This window comes from Oncorhynchus gorbuscha, linkage group LG13 (genome assembly GCF_021184085.1).
Source record: "Oncorhynchus gorbuscha isolate QuinsamMale2020 ecotype Even-year linkage group LG13, OgorEven_v1.0, whole genome shotgun sequence".
Taxonomy (NCBI): domain Eukaryota; kingdom Metazoa; phylum Chordata; class Actinopteri; order Salmoniformes; family Salmonidae; genus Oncorhynchus; species Oncorhynchus gorbuscha.
The window spans coordinates 67347070-67367295 of NC_060185.1; the positions used below are offsets into that span (position 1 = coordinate 67347070).

At 44.0% G+C, this 20226-nt stretch overlaps 2 protein-coding genes across 6 annotated transcripts; one reads left to right on the forward strand and one right to left on the reverse strand.

Moving 5' to 3' along the window:
• Positions 1–1158: 1158 nt before the first annotated feature.
• Positions 1159–12701, forward strand: LOC123992353 (alpha-1,3-mannosyl-glycoprotein 4-beta-N-acetylglucosaminyltransferase B-like). The gene is made up of 12 exons (XM_046293504.1): positions 1159–1167; positions 1243–1343; positions 1534–1647; positions 1815–1890; positions 1983–2097; positions 4247–4377; positions 4528–4635; positions 5238–5431; positions 5904–5982; positions 10738–10813; positions 11267–11379; positions 11932–12701. Exons 1-12 carry the CDS (start codon positions 1159–1161, stop codon positions 11947–11949), a joined length of 1134 nt encoding a protein of 377 aa, XP_046149460.1. The 3' UTR covers positions 11950–12701.
• Positions 12190–16273, reverse strand: LOC123993390 (short coiled-coil protein B-like). Of its 5 annotated transcripts, none has more exons than XM_046295489.1 (5): positions 15961–16273; positions 14917–14988; positions 14720–14800; positions 14487–14625; positions 12190–13482 (listed from the first exon to the last, which is right to left on the reverse strand). In XM_046295489.1, the coding sequence occupies exons 2-5, from the start codon at positions 14933–14935 to the stop codon at positions 13452–13454; spliced, it is 270 nt and encodes an 89-aa protein (XP_046151445.1). In that variant the 5' UTR covers positions 14936–14988; positions 15961–16273; the 3' UTR covers positions 12190–13451. The 5 variants fall into 5 exon arrangements, with proteins under 5 accessions (XP_046151445.1, XP_046151444.1, XP_046151446.1 ...); XM_046295488.1 differs by having other exon boundaries at positions 15957–16273; XM_046295490.1 differs by lacking the exon at positions 15961–16273 and adding an exon at positions 15615–15941.
• Positions 16274–20226: the final 3953 nt, after the last annotated feature.

Below are 20226 nucleotides of genomic sequence, written 5' to 3' on the forward strand. Positions count from 1 at the left end.
TGTTTCATCTACATTGATTCTACTGCACACACACCCCTCTAGTAACATTACCTCATGTTTCATCTATATTGATTCTACTGCACACACACCCCTCTAGTAACATTACCTCATGTTTCATCTACATTGATTCTACTGCACACACACCCCTCTAGTAACATTACCTCATGTTTCATCTACATTGATTCTACTGCACACACACCCCTCTAGTAACATTACCTCATGTTTCATCTACATTGATTCTACTGCACACACACCCCTCTAGTAACATTACCTCATGTTTCATCTACATTGATTCTACTGCACACACACCCCTCTAGTAACATTACCTCATGTTTCATCTACATTGATTCTACTGCACACACACCCCTCTAGTAACATTACCTCATGTTTCATCTACATTGATTCTACTGCACACACACCCCTCTAGTAACATTACCTCATGTTTCATCTATATTGATTCTACTGCACACACACCCCTCTAGTAACATTACCTCATGTTTCATCTACATTGATTCTACTACACACACACAGCCCTCTAGTAACATTACCTCATGTTTCATCTACATTGATTCTACTGCACACACACACCCCTCTAGTAACATTACCTCATGTTTCATCTACATTGATTCTACTGCACACACCCCCCTCTAGTAACATTACCTCATGTTTCATCTACATTGATTCTACTGCACACACACCCCTCTAGTAACATTACCTCATGTTTCATCTACATTGATTCTACTGCACACACACCCCTCTAGTAACATTACCTCATGTTTCATCTACATTGATTCTACTGCACACACACCCCTCTAGTAACATTACCTCATGTTTCATCTACATTGATTCTACTGCACACACACCCCGCTAGTAACATTACCTCATGTTTCATCTACATTGATTCTACTGCACACACACCCCTCTAGTAACATTACCTCATGTTTCATCTACATTGATTCTACTGCACACACACCCCTCTAGTAACATTACCTCATGTTTCATCTACATTGATTCTACTGCACACACACCCCTCTAGTAACATTACCTCATGTTTCATCTACATTGATTCTACTGCACACACACCCCTCTAGTAACATTACCTCATGTTTCATCTACATTGATTCTACTGCACACACACCCCTCTAGTAACATTACCTCATGTTTCAGGTTGGCTTTCACTGGATTTCCTCTTCTCATTTATTTCCCATTCTCTCTGTATCTTTATGTATCTTTATTTCACAGAGCAGTCCTGAACAAGCTTCGCCATTCTTAACGGCAGCCCTCGTTCACGCCCCTGAGGATGCAGAATACGTCAACAGTGTAGCAGAACTCCTAGAGAAGAAGTGAGAAGTTTTGGTCATTTGTGATTGTAATTTGACTGTTGTTGGCTATATTTTGTCATTTGACTGTTGTTGGCTGTGTTTTGTAGTTTAAAAATGTTTTGCTGTGTTTTTTGTAGTTTGTCTGTGTTTTGTAGTTGGTCTGTGTCTTCACTGTGTTCTGTAGTTCACCTGTGGTTGTGTGTGGCTGTAGTTTTCCTAAGGATGTGCACTCAGGCCTGTTGGAGGTAGTGTCCCCTTCTCAGTACTTCTACCCCAACTTCAGCAGACTCCGGGAAACCTTCGGAGACTCCAAGGAGAGAGTCAAGTGAGAAACGGACTCATGCACAACCCAACACAGTCCAACACATACAGATGCGTGGTCTTACAATCATGGGGGAAAAAAGAAAGAAAAAAAATGAAATCGAAGTCTAACACGTCACATCAGGTGCACCTGCAGTAAGTGGTTTGTGTTGTGGTTGTGGTTGTTTTCAGATGGCGCACAAAGCAGAACTTGGATTATAGCTTCCTGATGCTCTACGCCCAGGAGAAGGGAACCTATTATGTACAGGTGGGGTCAGAGTTCCACCTCTCTGATTGGTCAGTCAGTCTGAAATCATATTCATGTATTAACACATCCTCATGAGAAATGTGTGTTGTCAGTTGGAGGATGACATCGTGGCTAATCCTGGTTACTCTCAGACCATGAAAACATACGTCAGAAAGCTGGCCACCGATGACTGGATGTTCCTGGAGTTCTCTCAGCTCGGCTTCATCGGTGAGTCTATGCTCTTCTGCGAAAGTATCTGTTCTCAGGGCTTCTGGAAAAGGAGGGCGTAGTTAGTCGTAAGACAACTGTGGGAACTAAAGCAGATGAACACACACTTTATTTATTACCTCTCACAGATGAGAGTATGTACACGTGTATGTGGATACAATAGACTCATGACTCTCCCTTCCTGGACAGATACAAGGCACTCCCTTCGGCAAATCGGGTCACACACACCACCTGCTCCTCCCCACTTATAGGCAGAAACTTAATCAGGAAGCACCCATGGTAAGGACTGTTCAACGTTGGTCTGATCAATCGGAATCTATGCATCAAGACCGTTTTGATCACGCAGACTGGGAAATGTACCGGGGCACCTCTGGGAATAGTATTGACGTATACACTGACTTGGTGACCAGGTCAATCAGGAAGTGCATAGAGGATGTTGTTCCTACTGTGACAATTATAACTTGGATAGATGGCAGCGTCTTCCTACTGTGACAATTATAACTTGGATAGATGGCAGCATCTTCCTACTGTGACAATTATAACTTGGATAGATGGCAGCATCTTCCTACTGTGACAATTATAACTTGGATAGATGGCAGCGTCTTCCTACTGTGACAATTATAACTTGGATAGATGGCAGCGTCTTCCTACTGTGACAATTATAACTTGGATAGATGGCAGCATCTTCCTACTGTGACGATTAGAACAGAAACAGTGAATAGATGGCAGCATTCACGCAAAATTGAAAAACGTGAATCACCGTTTTTAACCTCTGCAAGGTGACTGGGAACATGGACGTGTACAAACAGACCGGCTATGACCTCAATAAGACAATCAAGAGGCAAAGCGACAGTACAGGGGTAAAGTAGAGTCGTAACGGTTCAGACACAAGACACACGTGGATCATAAAGGGACAGACAAGCTTCTTTGCCCGCTTCGCGGAAAACAACAGAGCCACCGAAGTGAGCCCCAGCAAGTGGTGAAGGTAGGAAACAACACCTCTGCCACGCTGATCCGCAACACTAAGGCCCCACCATGTTGTGTGCTCAGCTCCCAGCTCCCTGTTCACCAATGACTGCGTGGCTATGCACGTCTCCAACTCAGTGATCAGGTTGGCTGATGACACCGTGGTTGGCCTGATTACCAACAACAAAGAGACAGCCTATAGTGAGGAGGTGAGAGCCCTGGCAGAGTGGTGCCAGGAAAATTACCTCAACGTCAACAAAACGAAGGGGCTTATCGTGGACTACAGGAGACAGCAGAGAGAGCACGCATCCAAAATCTTTATGTTCCTCAGCGTGCACATCACTGAGGACCTGAAATGGTCCCTTCACACCGACAGCGTGGTGAAGAAGGCGCAACAGTGTCTCTTCAACCTCAGGATACTGAAGAAATTTGGCTTGGCCCCTGAGACCCTCACAAACTTCTACAGATGCACCATCGAGAGCATTCTGTCAGGCTGTATCACTGCCTGGTACAGCCCAACACATCACCGGGGGCACACTGCCTGCCCTACCAGGACATCTACAGCACCCGGTGTGACAGGAAGGCCAAGAAGATCATTAACGACCTCAGCCACCCGAGCCACAGCCTGTTCACCCCACTACCATCTAATGTGGAGAGATTACAGGTGCATCAAAGCTGGGACAGAGAGACTGAGAAACAGCTTCTATCTCCAGGTCATCAGCCTGCTAAACAGTCACCACTAGCCGGCCTCCGCCCGGTACCCTGCCCTGAACCTTAGCCACTGTTCTAGCCGGCTACCAGCCGGTACTCTACCCTGCACCTTAGAGACTGCTGCCCTATGTACATAGATAGTCATTGAACACTGGTCACTTTAATAATGTTTACATACTGTTTTACCTAATTCATATGTATATACTGTTATAGTCATGGCTCATTATATTCCCGACTTTGACATTGCTCGTTCTGATATTTCTTAATTTCTTGTTTGTTTTTTAACTTTTGGGATTATGTGTGGATTGTTATTGTATTGCTAGATATTGCTGCACCTGCGATAGCATCTTTAAATCTGTGTATGTGACCAATACACTTTTATAGACTCTTCTTCACTTTGGTTATTCTCCCCACAATGTCTTAAGTAATTTTACTTTATTTATCATGTGTGTGTGTTTTATATCTTTGTCAGGCAAGATGTTCCGAGCCAGTGATCTACCAATGATAGCAGAATTCTTTCTGATGTTCTACAAAGACAAGCCCATTGATTGGCTGTTGGACCACATCCTGTGGGTGAAGGCTTGTAACCCAGAAAAAGATGCTGTGAGTTGTGCACAACAAAAGTATTTTGCTCAAGAGAATAAAATGAAAATTATTATATAATGTCCAAACTTATCAAACTTGAGTTTGTGAGTGAACTATTCCTTTATTCAATTGAGAGTTGATGGGTTTTTCATATTTTGTCCCGTCCAGAAAGACTGCAACCTGCAGAAGGGCCTGCTCAAGCTGAGATATAAACCCTCTCTGTTTCAACATGTAGGCCTTCACTCCTCTCTGCCTGGGAAACTACAGAAACTGAAAGTAAGCACTTTCTCCCTCTCTCTCTCTCTTAACCCCCCACCCTCTCTCTCTCTCTTAACCTCTCTCTCTCTCTCTCTCTCTCTCTCTCTCTCTCTCTCTCTCTCTCTCTCTCTCTCTCTTAACCCCTCTCTCTCTTAACCCCCTCCCTCTTTCTCTCTCTTAACCCCTCTCTCTCTTAACCCCTCTCTCTCTCTCTCTTAACCTCTCTCTCTCTCTCTCTTAACCCCTCTCTCTTAACCCCACCCTCTCTCTCTCTCTCTCTCTCTCTCTCTCTCTCTCTCTCTCTCTCTTAACCCCTCTCTCTCTCTTAACCCCCCTCTCTCTTAACCTCTCTCTCTCTCTTAACCTCTCTCTCTCTCTAACCTCTCTCTCTTAACCCCTCTCTCTCTCTTAGCCCCTCACTCTCTCTCTCTCTCGCTCTCTTTTAACCCCTCTCTTTCTCTCTTAACCCCTCTCTTTCTCTCTGTCTCTCTCTCTCTCTCTCTGTCTCTCTATCCCCCCTTTCTCTCTCCATCCCTCTTGTACTACCCCCTCTCTGGTGTGTGTTTGTGCAGGATAAAGACATATAGCAGAAGTTATAATTAAAGTGTCTGTTTGTCCAGGATAAGGACTTTGGGAAGGTGCCACTATTCACAGCCCACACCAACCCTCCTGCAGAGCTGAGCAGTAGTCTGAAGCACTACCAGCAGCACACCCTGGAGAGGGCTTACAATGGCCAGGACTTCTTCTGGAGCCTGACCCCTACCGCCAAGGACTTCATACTGCTCAGCTTCCCACAGCCACGCACTGTCACCAGGTCAGTGGACACCACAGGTGGCCGGTGACACCTCAATTGGGGAGGACGGGCTCATAGTAATGGCTGGAATGGTATCGAACAAAACAAACATGTTTTCCATACCAGTCCGTTCCAGCCATTATTATGAGCTGTCCTCCCCTCCGCAGCCTCCTATGTCGGACACACACACAGGAATTAAAACACCAACCACAGGTCACATTTGAAATATTGCCTACTTGACGCTGACCCCAGTTCCACCTGTGTACCTGCTTGCATAAAGGTTGTGGAACAGACTTTGTGGGTTGTCACTGTGTTTCCCACTTGTCACAGTCATTAGAGATTAAGGTAATGACTTGACATTTAAAAGGGGCAATTTAGTGTAAAGCTCTACATTTCAGTGGGATGATTTAAAGCATGAGAGGGATATATGACAGAGGGATATTCTTTGTTGGCCAAACCAACTGGTAATAAATAGGTGATTTTGTCTCTCCAGGTACCTGTTTCGCAGTGGAAACATTGAGAACAACAGAGACCATTTTTACAACACCACCGTGGAGGTGCTCCCTAGTGATGTAAGTGCCATGGAGGTCACAGTGTTTGTGTGTGCGCGAGTGTGTGTCATGGAGCTGGTCTAAGAGACTCTGGCTCTCAGATGTTAGGTCCTGGAGACGAAGTAACAAGGTAACAGGAAATGCCAACCACTACATGCTATCTGCTAACACGCTGATGGCCTGTGTATGTAATGATGTATGTAATGATGTATGTAATGGGAATTTCCAGGTGAACAAAAAGGAGAACAGTCATTAAAAAAAAAAATACAAAAAAATGTACCTTTATTTAACCAGGCACGTCAGTTAAGAACAAATTCTTATTTTCAATAACGGCCTAGGAACAGTGGGTTAACTGCCATTGATTAAATTCAGTACGAACACTCCCAGAACAAAAGCATAGAACATGTCTAACATCCTCTTGGAGACAGGCTCTTTTATATCCTAATCAGACTGTACCAAAATGTTCTGTAAACATCAGCCCGGGAGGCTGCTACAGAATCACACAGTGTTCATAGTGTCATCAACAGAATAATAATCAAGTGTGTCCTTGGTACCTTCGTTAGCTCTGATGTCAATCACTATCAACAGATATGAGAACCAACCATAACGTTCAGTAACGAGGCTAGTGACCGTCAACCCGCACACAAATAGAGCACGGGACATCGTGTATAAATATGCTAAGCACTGTGCTAATTACTCTTAACTGAATGTGAACTTTATTCTTCTTAAATATTCCCATGAGTAATCTCAATGTAAACCTATGCGATCGCCGTATGCCTTTGGAAGACGACGGAGTTATGCACTAATGCTAGTAGATACAGGTTGTGTCACAAAGTGCTTAGGGTTATGTTGAATGTGTTCCATAGACCTCTGTTCATATTGTGGTTGTGTGGCTATTTACATTGAAAGTATACTAATTCAATGACTGTACTCCCTAGAACTTAGTCTTTCTTAATGGTTGTTTTCCATAGAACTATGCAATTGTTGCAGATCTGGTCCATATTTCAGTGATTCATGGGATAGTGAAGAAAATACATTGTAATCTAATCTTTTTCAGCACCAAGCAAATTTCAGGTCTGCTCAGCGCAAATGTGAAAATTGGGAAAATTCTGTGCAACATCCAGCGCGTGTTTACTATGAACACGGAGTCTGTACCCGCTTTAAGTTAGTTTCAACCGTGGTCAAGTAGGCTACTGTGGCTATTTGATCATAATGTAGGTCTACCAGAGTGGCCTTACCATCAAAAACAATTTGTTCAACAATTTTAACATGGAAATAGCTGTTCTATCATTCAGCCTACAGTAGCAGCTAAAGTGTGGTGTTCAATGTAGGTCTACATTCCATGAGACTTAAAAAAGAAAATCATACAGGTCTTGACATCGTTCGGACAAGGAGGTGACTGAACATGTTGTTGTGTTGTTTGATACAAGAAACCACTTTACAAAATAAAATGCATTATTATTCCCATAGCATTATTCCAGAGAATCAGACAAATTATGCTTCCCTCTGCCTATTGGCTTATTCAAGCCTGTCTGAAAATACAACAGTGCCCCTTTAAGACCAAAAAAACGTTCTTTATCTGACTCGCTTTTCAAAGATGTCTAGAAATGTACACGTTTTGGGCACTAGTAGAAAGCAGTCACTCCCCTATTGCTGACTACAAATGATCTATAACTGGGCTAATAACTCACTAACTAGCAAAGGATATGAATAAAATGTGCACATGTAGCTATGTGCAGCTTTAGCTTTGATCCCAAAACAAGCGCATCTACTCACGACTGCTCATGCTGTAAACCCAGTCCAGTTCAAAGTAACTGGCACAGATCCATTTATGGCATTGGTTTAATTGCATATAGGGCTACTGCAACTCTGATTTGTTCATTCCACACCGGTCTGTGTAGAGTAAAGGCTGAGTAGTGCGTGTCAGTGCAATAGAATCCTTCTCCGATGTGTTCTGCCGACAACAAAATCTTTTGAATAGTTAGTTTTGTTTCGGTATTTTGCATTGAAAGTGGCTAATATTGCATTGATTCGATCACAATTGCCACAGTAAAAGGAAACATTGATAGTATTAACAGGGAAAACTCTAGAACAGTGGTCACCAACCTTTTCTGAGTCAAGATCACTTTGAATCAAAATGCAAGCCGAGATCTACCGCTCTTTTTTTAACATTTCTTTAAAAAATATAAGCCTATGCAACATTATCCGTACAGTAGCAATGAGGTTTGTGCAGTAAGCTTTAGGCACAATACACTATCACCGCATATTGGCTTTGCTTGAATTGTCCTGCCAATGCATTGTTGTTCGGGACATTTAAAAAAAATCTATTTCAAAACTTGAGGTAGGCTACAGCATATGATCACACTGGTAATAGATTCGTTGTTGTATTACTTGTGAAGCACAGCTGAGTGAGCATACATTTAATAATAATAATAACAACAATGCAAGCCTATAGATACACTTTGCTACTAATTTATTACTGCTATTCCTGCTGCAGTGCTTGTTGTAGCGCTGAGTGGAAATAGGAAGAACACACATTTTATGGCTTATAAAAGTGTGAAATACAAAGTGTTGACAGTGCTGAGAAGGACTTAAACATGAACTCACTCATAAAAACAGCATCTCTTTGCTGTATTCGTTGACAGTCTCTCTCTGGTCTTGGTTTTAAACGTTTTGAAAACTCACAGTATCATCTTTGATGTAGCTTTCTTTTATGCCTGCTTCGTTACTGCAGACAGACATAGTCATCTGAGCCATCCGATTGGCCAGACAGAGGTACAGTGCCTTGCAAAATTATTCATCCCCCTTTTTCCTATTTTGTTGCATTCAACCTGTAATTTACATAGATTTTTATTTGAATTTCATATAATGGACATACACAAAATAGTCCAAATTGGTGAAGTGAAATGAAAAAATAAGTTGTTTCAAAAATTAAATATTAAATTTTTAAAATGTTTCAAAAAACAGAAAAGTGGTGTGTGCATGTGTATTCACCCCTTTGCTATGAAGCCCCTAAATAAGATCTGGTGCAACCAATTACCTTTAGAAGTCACATAATTAGTTAAATAAAGTCCACCTCTGTGCAATCTATGTGTCACATGATCTGTCACATGATCTCAGTTCATATACACCTGTTCTGAAAGCCCCAGAGTCTGCAACACCACTAAGTAAGGGGCACCACCAAGCAAGTGGCACCATGAAGACCAAGGAGCTCTCCAAGTCAGGGACAAAGTTGTGGAGAAGTACAGATCAGGGTTTGGTTATAAAAAAATATCAAAAACTTTGAACATCCCACAGAGCACCATTAAATCTATTATTAAAAAATGGAAAGAATATGGCACCACAACAAACCTGACAAAAGAGGGCCGCCCACCAAAACCGGGCAAGGAGGGCATTAATCAGAGAGGCAACAAAGAGACCAAAGATAACCCTAAAGGAGCTGCAAAGCTCCACAGTGGCGATTGGAGTATCTGTCCATAGGACCACGTTAAGCTGTACACTCCACAGAGCTGGGCTTTATGGAAGAGTGGCCAGAGAAAAGCCATTGCTTAAAGAAAGAAATAAGCAAACACATTTGGTGTTCGCCAAAAGGCATGTGGGAGACTCCCCAAATATATGGAAGATGGTATGCTGGTCAGATGTGACTAAAATGGAGCTCTTTGGCCATCAAGGAAAATGCTATGTCTGGAGCAAACCCAACACCTCTCAACACCCCGAGAACCTTATCCCTGTAGGGATGTTTTTCAGCAGCAGGGACTGGGAAACTGGTCAGAATTGAAGGAATGATGGATGGCGCTAAATACAGGGAAATTCTTGAGGAAAACCTGCTTCAGTCATCCAAAGATGTGAGACTGGGACTGAGGTTCACCTTCCATAAGAACAAAGACCGTAAGCATACTGCTAAAGCAACACTCGAGTGGTTTAAGGGGAAACATTTAAATGTCTTGGAATGGCCTAGTCAAAGCCCAAACCTCAATCCAATTGAGAATCTGTGGTATGACTTTTTGATTGCTGTACACCAGCAGAACCCATCCAACTTGAAGGAGCTGGAGCAGTTTTGCCTTGAAGAATGGGCAAAAATCCCAGTGGCTAGATGTGCCAAACTTATAGAGACATACCCCAAGAGACTTGCAGCTGTAAATGCTGCAAAAGGTGTCTCTACAAAGTATTGACTTGGGGGGGTGAATAGTTATGCACACTCAAGTTTTCTGTTTTTTTGTCTTATTTCTTGTTTGTTTCACAATAAAAAATATGTTTAATCTTCAAAGTGGTAGGCATTGTTGTGTAAATCAAATGATACAAACCATCCCCCAAAAATATTTGAATTCCAGGTTGTAAGGCAACAAAATAGGAAAAATGCCAAGGGGGTGAATACTTTCGCATGCCACTCTAACTCAATAGTGCACTTGATTTGCTCTATGGGCCCACCGGGAAGGCAGAGTTCAGACACATGAAATAGTTCAAAATGGAAACAGTTTGCCTACCTGGTGCGCAGTGCAGCTGAATCGGGTGCACCTATCACCAACAGCCCGAGACGAATAAAAACAAAATAAGAACATAAGGCTTTATCGTTGTTGTTTTTTTACAGAATTGTTTGGTCATCGACCGGTTGGTGACCACTGCTCTTGAAAGTTGAGTGAAGTTCAATCTCATGCTTCTCTCTGTGGGCTGATTGTCCCGGGGGACTGTGCAGCAAACTCTGGGATACTGCAAGCGTGCACAGTTTAGAGAGAACATTTATTATAACATGGTGTAACGTGTGTTTTTCCTCTCCAGAGCTCAGTGAGAGACAGACTGGTGGGTGGCCAGTCTCCTCAATACAAAGGATCTTATGGAGGCTTCATAGTGATTGGTACATGAGTTTCAATATTCTATATTATTACTAGGACAGGAGTTTTTACTGAACATATGACGTGACCAGGAAATCTATTTAGGGCCTAGCGTAAGGGGAAATACTCCCATCTCATATTATTACCCAAACACTTGTCAGAGGCAGACACAGCTCCATAAAATTGTTGTTCTGTGTATCAGGAGGATTCTGAATCATAGAAATGCAATGACTAGAAATTATCACTCCCCTTCAAGTCAAGGTACCATGATGTATGGATCAGCAGCCATAATGAGTGTACCCATGCCATGAATGCTATTTCTATGCCCAGCTTGCCAACGGGCTATGTCTCACTGTGGGCTGTTTTGTACATGACTGGTTGTACTGTTATAATATACTGTATATTCTGCCAGGTGTTCAGAATAATGCTACATTCAGGTAACTGATATGTTTTAAATGTTTGAGTCATGTTTGTAGGTTGCTTTGTGGATGGAGTGGCTGAGGGACAGATAGACGCACAGATGCAGCCCATCTCTGCATTACGTCTACTGGTACAAAGTGACTCTGACATGTGGGTTCTGCTCAGCGAGGTGAGGTGTGTGTGTGTGTATGTGTGTGTGTGAGTGAGAAAGTGACAGGAAATAGTTGTTTTATTAGTCAGTCTCAATGATTGAATAGATTTAAAGGTGTTTTGAAACTGCTTCTAGGTGCTCCACCGAAAAGAGGAAGAGGACTTGTTTCACTAGAAAAACATGTCACATTCCTACCTAGTTCCGTCTCTAAACTTAGAGGGATCTCTGTGAACTTATTCACAATAATAGTGTGTCCTTGGTACCTTCAGTAGCTCTGACGTAAACCGCTATAAACAGATATGAGAACAAACCATAACATTCAGTAACTAGTCAAGTGACCACCCATACACAAGTGAGTGTCACAAGTAGAGAATGGGAAAACATAAATATGTTAAGCATTCATTATGTTAATTAGTAATAACTTGGGGGGAGAGGGGGGAGAGGGGGGGGTTAGGGATACAAGAGTGTGTCTGTGTACTTATGTAATGACTGGTGACAGTTTGAATTGAACACACTGCAGGATTACATCAGCTAAGGTTTGGTTAACACTCATTCTTCTCTGTCTGTCAGATATTTATTCAACTTTAAGGGGAAGAGATAGGAGACACCTTGGAGGGCATGCGCTGCTCGCATGTAACTCCACACCTGGAACAACAGTGACCTCGATTGGACATACAGTCAATGCAGTTCCTCCAAGCGCCTTACCTTCTACTGTATGGAAGCACATACACACACACTCTGGATGTTCTCTTTACGCACAACGGAGAATTGTTCAACCTTTGACTATACTGTGAATCTGGAGGAGAAAGTGTGTTTTTCTGTTCCTAAATGAGTTTGTCAATCAACTTGAGCACTTCTACATTTGTGGAAGACTGTGTACTGGGCACCAGCTTTCAGCTGTGGCTTTAGTCTCAGTTCTCTAGAGGGAAAACATGATTAACATGTACACGGCTATGATCGTGTAAGAAAGATAGGTTCAGTGAGAGGTGAATGGATTGATATCCTCGGTGAGTAATGGATGCAATGTACTGTGTTGTGTGTGAGAAAAATTATGGACTGGTGCAATTATTTGTATTAGTGTATTATTGACACTGTTTGTGTCAATAATAATAATAGTAATAGTGTGTGTGAGTTCATGTCTCTGGCCAAAATGCTGTAGATCATGTTCATTCCTCAAGTAGCTTTTTTGCCAAAGGTGGATTTCTATGTAAATCTTCTGTTGTGTTTCTGGTACTGAACTGCTAGTTTCAATGGACATCACTGGAGAGCAGCCACTCTAAATGTATATACAGTACATGTGTTACTATGTGCTGTTAATAAAGAACAAACATGAAAGCGTTCTTGAATGTGTATAAGAATTTAACTGCTTGGCAAATTCTCATTTTTTCCCAACCCTTACAGCAGACAAAAAACACAGGTTACCTCCACTCTCTACAAACAAGAACATTGTCTGACATTACTGACGTACTTATATTCACAGATGTGACCAAGTTGATGAGTAGCATTTGCTCAGTCAGGTCACAGCTAATGTTCCCCAGCAGGGGCACTACTACTGCACGAGTATAGCAGCTGGGTCAACTCAACAATCACTTCTATGGAGCATATATGGGGAGATTCTTAATTAGTTTTCCTCTCCTCCGGATTTGAAAACACTTCCTCGTTAGCCGGTGGGAGAATACATCCGGGTATCATCAGCTGGAGGAGGCAATCAAGGAGAAGGGCAAACTCCTCCACTAATCAGTTTCCAGCTCATGGAGGACTGAGGATTTGAGGAGAGGACAGACTTTTTCCAAATTGAGAATCTCCCAGAGAAATTCCTCTTATCCAATTCAATGGATTGACCTTAAAAAGGGAATGACCTTCAATCTAGGGATTTGTATGTCAACTGAATATCAGGCTACAACAGGCCCCAGCAGAGTGTGCCAGAATTTGAAATATAATGTTAACTATAAGAACATGTTCCAGATTGTTGTGAGATACTGAGCCTTGTTAGCTGCTGACATACAATACCTTTACATTTCAACAGATACATTTACAGCATGACCTGACAATGAGATGCAGAATGTCAAAACTCAAAAGGTGGCTGTGCCTCATTTGTCCTTCCGGGCACCCTTAGAGCCCCTGTGGAAGGGTGGAAGATGGAGATATAGTTTAGTGAGAGAGGACTATGAAGAGACTACACCAGGGGAGAGGAATACCACTACAGGCACTCAATCAAAAAGGCAAATAAAACAGTTTTATTAAAACAAATGTATTTGAAAAGAGCAACATAATGGTCAAATGTACACACCGGCAACGCAATACATACACGGCAGGTTTAGGGTGACTTCCTCTGGATCACAAATGCAATGAATTAACTTTATCCACCAGTGACACATATTAGCAAGCCCCAAATGATTAATTCAATGACAATATATGTGAGACAATACAAGGGCTGAGCTCTGCTTTAACAAATTGTGTGAGGAAAACTTTGGCAGTGGAGAGAAGTAATCATCATTGCAATTGAGCCTAGAACTAAAACCATAGTCTAATAATATTGATGACTAACAATATTAAAACATGACAATCTAAATTAAATGATTTAGCCTTTGGGTTGCAAAATTCCAGTAATTTTCTCCAAATTCCCTGGTTTTCCAGAAAAAGATTAAGCAGGAAATCTGGGGATACTCCAACCGGAATTAATGGAAAATCTGAGAATTTGGGGAGAGTTAACAGAATTTTGCAACCTAAACTACAAGGCAATCTGAAATGACACAGTTCCCTTGTCTCTTCCTCCAGGTGAGGTTGTGTAGTAACAGATAATAAACGTATACACCACAAAATAACATCATTTTGCAAACAACAACTGTGCAACAATGACAGCAATAATGTAACAAATACAAAAGGGAAAAAGTAACCCAACGTAAAAATGGAAAATTGAGCTTCACTGAAAAAATCTTACAGGGAGCAAAGTGAGGGAAGGGTCTAGGGTTGTCATGATGACAAAGGCATAAACTCTACCAGCTGTAGTTAGGGGGCGGTTATGGGGTGGTATATGGGTTATGAGGGATTTGGTTGAAAGTAGAGGGGTCCAGGGAAGTTGGGTTGGTTAGGGGGGGGGGGGGGGGTCCTGGCTGGTCGCTTACTTTCGTTTGCTCTTGGTGTCAGTGGTCTGGAACACGTTGGAGGCAGACATGAGGTTCTCGATATACTGACCCAGAACCTGGTTCTCAGACTTCAACTTCAGGTTCTCCTCCTTCACTGCGTCCACACGCGACGACAGGTCTGACAATGACAACAATGATTTTCAAGGAACTGCAATAACTAACAATTTACTGCTGCTTTCGCCTGTCTGTCTGCACACATCCAGATGTCTCACCTTCTAGAGTGTGCTGAAGCTCCAACACCTGGTTTATAAGCCTAGTCTTTTCTTCCAGCTCAGCCTGATTCTCCATGTCACCTACAAGCACAAACACACACACACACACGCAAACACAGTGAATTTATTTGCAAACACGTCCTCAGGAATCAAATGCTGCTGGCATTGCACATTTCCCAGAAGTGTTTGTCTCTTACCGTCCCCATCGGAGCTCATGGCGAAGTACTCGTCTTCCTTTTTGGAATGCAGGGCTGCGACTTACAAGGACACTGGAAGTGGACAACAAAAAATGTGATGTAAGGCAAGGTTCAATGACCCCATGACTGACCTCTTCGACTATATTATGTAGTTCAGAAAAGTAGAGGTTTGTGACAACATGGTGCCTGCATGTGTGGATTGATTAATAACAGTTTTGGGATTGATTGACTTGCTGTAAATTATTCAATCAAATCAATGCAACAGTCTCTACTCGTAGGCCTAAATATGATGGCACTGTTCCCCCACTGCTCCGTTCAATCTGCCAGCCAAGTGGTACACTTCCACTTCTGTTGTTGTAGGCAACATTTCAAGATTTCCTTTCAGCTGCTTTAAAGGGGAAATCTTGGGATTGCTACATACATTTTTGGATTTTAAAAATGTAATGACATAGCTATACCCTTTAGTTATTGGACAGTCAGTCCTTGCATTAAATTTACATTTGAGTAATTTAGCAGATGCTCTTATCCAGAGTGAGTACATACATTGATACTTGTTTCGTACTGGTCCCTTATGAGAATCGAACCCTCAACCCTGGTGATGCAAGAGCCATGCCTTCAATACTATTAACGTTACCCTATTATTACCCTAACCCTAGCTTTGAACAGATAACGAGATAACGGTAGCTAGGTAACGTTACCTTAGCAAGTATAGTAGCTAGCTAGCGTTAGCTAAAGAATGGTTTTCGTCTGCCCGTAATCACAAAAAGCAAATTTAGAAACACTTGTCCACCCAAAGGTGTTATGCTACCGGTAAGGTTATAAATCGTGTTCCTCTACCGGCGTCCAGGCTAAGCATCAAAGTTAGCCACGTTAGCAGGCTAGCTGGCCGGTTAGCTAATCTTGCTAGCTACGCCGACAGAGGCCAGCTGGCGAAACAATAACAAACCCTGACAGACCTCTTATTTGCTACCCAGAACAATACTTTCTACAAAACCATTAAAACAGCACAAGTCGACATTGACAGAAAATATGTAACTTACTTACTTACCCACAAAGACCAAGAAAATTATTGAATGTTGTGCTGAAATGGAAAATGACAAGAAAAATAGAACAATCCTGTTCAATGTGTCTAGCGCCTCATTCGTGTGATGACGTGCCACGTGTGTCCGCTGGGGGATGACGTAAGACTGATTATTAAAACCTGAGCATAATTGAGCTACAGTAGCTACTAACGCATTTGCATACGCTTCGGACACACCGACAGTGTTTTGCGCACAATAGTATGCAGCATCATCTGGATATGTATGCAACAAAAGTTCAACATTCACCTTCTGCTACCATTCTGTCAAGCGGTCAACGCATACAGTTCGTGTCATGTTTGTCATTTATTATCATGTCTTGTCCCTGTGCTCCCCATTCTGTTCGTTTCCCTCTGCTGGTCTTATTGGGTTCTTTCCCTCTTTCTATCCCTCTCTCTCCCCCTCCCCCCTCTCACTCTCTCGCTCTCTCTTCTCTCTATCGTTCCGTTCCTGCTCCCAGCTGTTCCGATTCCCCTAATCATCATTTAGTCTTCCCACACCTGTTCCCGATCCTTTCCCCTGATTAGAGTCCCTATTTATTCCTTTGTGTTCCGTTCCTGTCCCGTCGGTTCCTTGTTTAGTATTCACCATGCTGTGATTGCGTTTCGCCCTGTCCTGTCGTGTTTTTGCTGTGATTGTGTATCGCCCTGTCCTGTCGTGTTTTTTTGCCTTCATCAGATGCTGCGTGTGAGCAGGTGTCTCTGTCTACTACGGCCTGCGCCTACCCGAAGCGACCTGCAGTCTGTGGCCGCTTCTCCAGTTATTCCCCTCTACAGACTAGAGGATTTCTGTTATTCCCTGTTTGGACTTAAATAAACTCTGTTTCTGTTAAGTCGCTTTTGGGTCCTCTTTCACCTGCATGACAGAAGGAACCGACCAAGGAATGGACCCAGCGACTTCAGACGCTCGTTACACTGCCGTCGAGATCCAAGGAGCCATGCTCGGCAGACACGAGCAGGAATTGTCTGCTGCTCGCCATGCCGTGGAGAACCTGGCCGCTCAGGTTTCCGACCTCTCTGGACAGTTCCAGAGTCTACGTCTCGTGCCACCTGTTACTTCCTGGCCTGCCGAGCCTCCAGAACCTAGGGTTAATAACCCACCTTGCTACTCCGGGCAGCCCACTGAGTGCCGCTCCTTTCTCACGCAGTGTGAGATTGTGTTCTCTCTCCAACCCAACACATACTCTAGAGAGAGCTCGGGTTGCTTACGTCATTTCACTCCTTACTGGCCGGGCTCGAGAATGGGGCACAGCTATCTGGGAGGCAAGGGCTGATTGCTCTAACAAATTCCAGAACTTTAAAGAGGAGATGATTCGGGTTTTTGACCGTTCAGTTTTTGGTGGGGAGGCTTCTAGGGCCCTGGCTTCCTTATGCCAAGGTGAACGGTCCATAACGGATTATTCTATTGAGTTTCGCACTCTTGCTGCCTCTAGTGAGTGGAATGAGCCGGCGCTGCTCGCTCGTTTTCTGGAGGGACTCCACGCAGTGGTTAAGGATGAGATTCTCTCCCGGGAGGTTCCTTCAGATGTGGACTCTTTGATTGCTCTCGCCATCCGCATAGAACGACGGGTAGATCTTCGTCACCGGGCTCGTGGAAGAGAGCTCGCATCAACGGTGTTTCCCTGCTCCGCATCGCAACCATCTCCCTCCTCTGGCTTTGAGACTGAGCCCATGCAGCTGGGAGGGATTCGCATCTCGAATAAGGAGAGGGAACGGAGGATCACCAACCGCCTGTGCCTCTATTGCGGAGTTGCTGGACATTTTGTTAATTCATGTCCAGTAAAAGCCAGAGCTCATCTGTAAGCGGAGGGCTACAGGTGAGCGCAACTACTCAAGTCTCTCCATCTAAGTCCTGTACTACTTTGTCGGTCCACCTACGCTGGACCGGTTCGGGTGCTACATGTAGTGCCTTGATAGACTCTGGGGCTGAGGGTTGTTTCATGGACGAAGCATGGGTTCGGAAACATGACATTCCTTTCAGAGAGTTAGAGAAGCCTACGCCCATGTTCGCCTTAGATGGTAGTCATCTTCCCAGTATCAGATTTGAGACACTACCTTTAACCCTCACAGTATCTGGTAACCACAGTGAGACTATTTCTTTTTTGATTTTCCGTTCACCGTTTACACCTGTTGTTTTGGGTCATCCCTGGCTAGTATGTCATAATCCTTCTATTAATTGGTCTAGTAATTCTATCCTATCCTGGAACGTTTCTTGTCATGTGAAGTGTTTAATGTCTGCCATCCCTCCCGTTTCTTCTGTCCCTACTTCTCAGGAGGAACCTGGCGATTTGACAGGAGTGCCGGAGGAATATCATGATCTGCGCACGGTCTTCAGTCGGTCCCGAGCCAACTCCCTTCCTCCTCACCGGTCGTATGATTGTAGTATTGATCTCCTTCCGGGGACCACTCCTCCTCGAGGTAGACTATACTCTCTGTCGGCTCCCGAACGTAAGGCTCTCGAGGATTATTTGTCTGTGTCTCTTGACGCCGGTACCATAGTGCCTTCTTCTTCTCCGGCCGGGGCGGGGTTCTTTTTTGTTAAGAAGAAGGACGGTACTCTGCGCCCCTGCGTGGATTATCGAGGGCTGAATGACATAACGGTTAAGAATCGTTATCCGCTTCCCCTTATGTCATCAGCCTTCGAGATTCTGCAGGGAGCCAGGTGCTTTACTAAGTTGGACCTTCGTAACGCTTACCATCTCGTGCGCATCAGAGAGGGGGACGAGTGGAAAACGGCGTTTAACACTCCGTTAGGGCATTTTGAGTACCGGGTTCTGCCGTTCGGTCTCGCCAATGCGCCAGCTGTTTTTCAGGCATTAGTTAATGATGTTCTGAGAGACATGCTGAACATTTTTGTTTTTGTCTATCTTGACGATATCCTGATTTTTTCTCCGTCACTCGAGATTCATGTTCAGCACGTTCGACGTGTTCTACAGCGCCTTTTAGAGAATTGTCTCTACGTAAAGGCTGAGAAGTGCTCTTTTCATGTCTCCTCCGTTACTTTTCTCGGTTCCGTTATTTCCGCTGAAGGCATTCAGATGGATTCCGCTAAGGTCCAAGCTGTCAGTGATTGGCCCGTTCCAAGGTCACGTGTCGAGTTGCAGCGCTTTTTAGGTTTCGCTAATTTCTATCGGCGTTTCATTCGTAATTTCGGTCAAGTTGCTGCCCCTCTCACAGCTCTTACTTCTGTCAAGACGTGTTTTAAGTGGTCCGGTTCCGCCCAGGGAGCTTTTGATCTTCTAAAAGAACGTTTTACGTCCGCTCCTATCCTCGTTACTCCTGACGTCACTAGACAATTCATTGTCGAGGTTGACGCTTCAGAGGTAGGCGTGGGAGCCATTCTATCCCAGCGCTTCCAGTCTGACGATAAGGTTCATCCTTGCGCTTATTTTTCTCATCGCCTGTCGCCATCTGAGCGCAACTATGATGTGGGTAACCGTGAACTGCTCGCCATCCGCTTAGCCCTAGGCGAATGGCGACAGTGGTTGGAGGGGGCGACCGTTCCTTTTGTCGTTTGGACAGACCATAAGAACCTTGAGTACATCCGTTCTGCCAAACGACTTAATGCCCGTCAAGCTCGTTGGGCGTTGTTTTTCGCTCGTTTCGAGTTTGTGATTTCTTACCGTCCGGGTAGCAAGAACACCAAGCCTGATGCCTTATCCCGTCTGTTTAGTTCTTCTGTGGCTTCTACTGATCCCGAGGGATTCTTCCTTATGGGCGTGTTGTCGGGTTAACAGTCTGGGGAATTGAAAGACAGGTTAAGCAAGCACTCACGCACACTGCGTCGCCGCGCGCTTGTCCTAGTAACCTCCTTTTCGTTCCTGTTTCCACTCGTCTGGCTGTTCTTCAGTGGGCTCACTCTGCCAAGTTAGCTGGTCATCCCGGTGTTCGAGGCACTCTTGCGTCTATTCGCCAGCGCTTTTGGTGGCCGACTCAGGAGCGTGACACGCGCCGTTTCGTGGCTGCTTGTTCGGACTGCGCGCAGACTAAGTCGGGTAACTCTCCTCCTGCCGGTCGTCTCAGACCGCTCCCCATTCCTTCTCGACCATGGTCTCACATTGCCTTAGACTTCATTACCGGTCTGCCTTTGTCTGCGGGGAAGACTGTGATTCTGACGGTTGTCGATAGGTTCTCTAAGGCGGCACATTTCATTCCCCTCGCTAAACTTCCTTCCGCTAAGGAGACGGCACAAATCATTATTGAGAATGTATTCAGAATTCATGGCCTCCCGT

What these genes read in the sequence shown, in the direction of transcription:
- LOC123992353 (XM_046293504.1), top strand. An exon ending in GCAGAACTCCTAGAGAAGAA is followed by an intron (nt 1,344 to 1,533) that starts GTGAGAAGTTTT and finishes GTGTGGCTGTAG; the next exon opens with TTTTCCTAAGGATGTGCACT. An exon ending in GACTCCAAGGAGAGAGTCAA is followed by an intron (nt 1,648 to 1,814) that starts GTGAGAAACGGA and finishes GGTTGTTTTCAG; the next exon opens with ATGGCGCACAAAGCAGAACT.
- LOC123993390 (XM_046295489.1), bottom strand. An exon ending in GCTTCAGCACACTCTAGAAG is followed by an intron (nt 14,626 to 14,719) that starts GTGAGACATCTG and finishes TGTCATTGTCAG; the next exon opens with ACCTGTCGTCGCGTGTGGAC. An exon ending in GACACCAAGAGCAAACGAAA is followed by an intron (nt 13,483 to 14,486) that starts GTAAGCGACCAG and finishes ACCCTTCCACAG; the next exon opens with GGGCTCTAAGGGTGCCCGGA.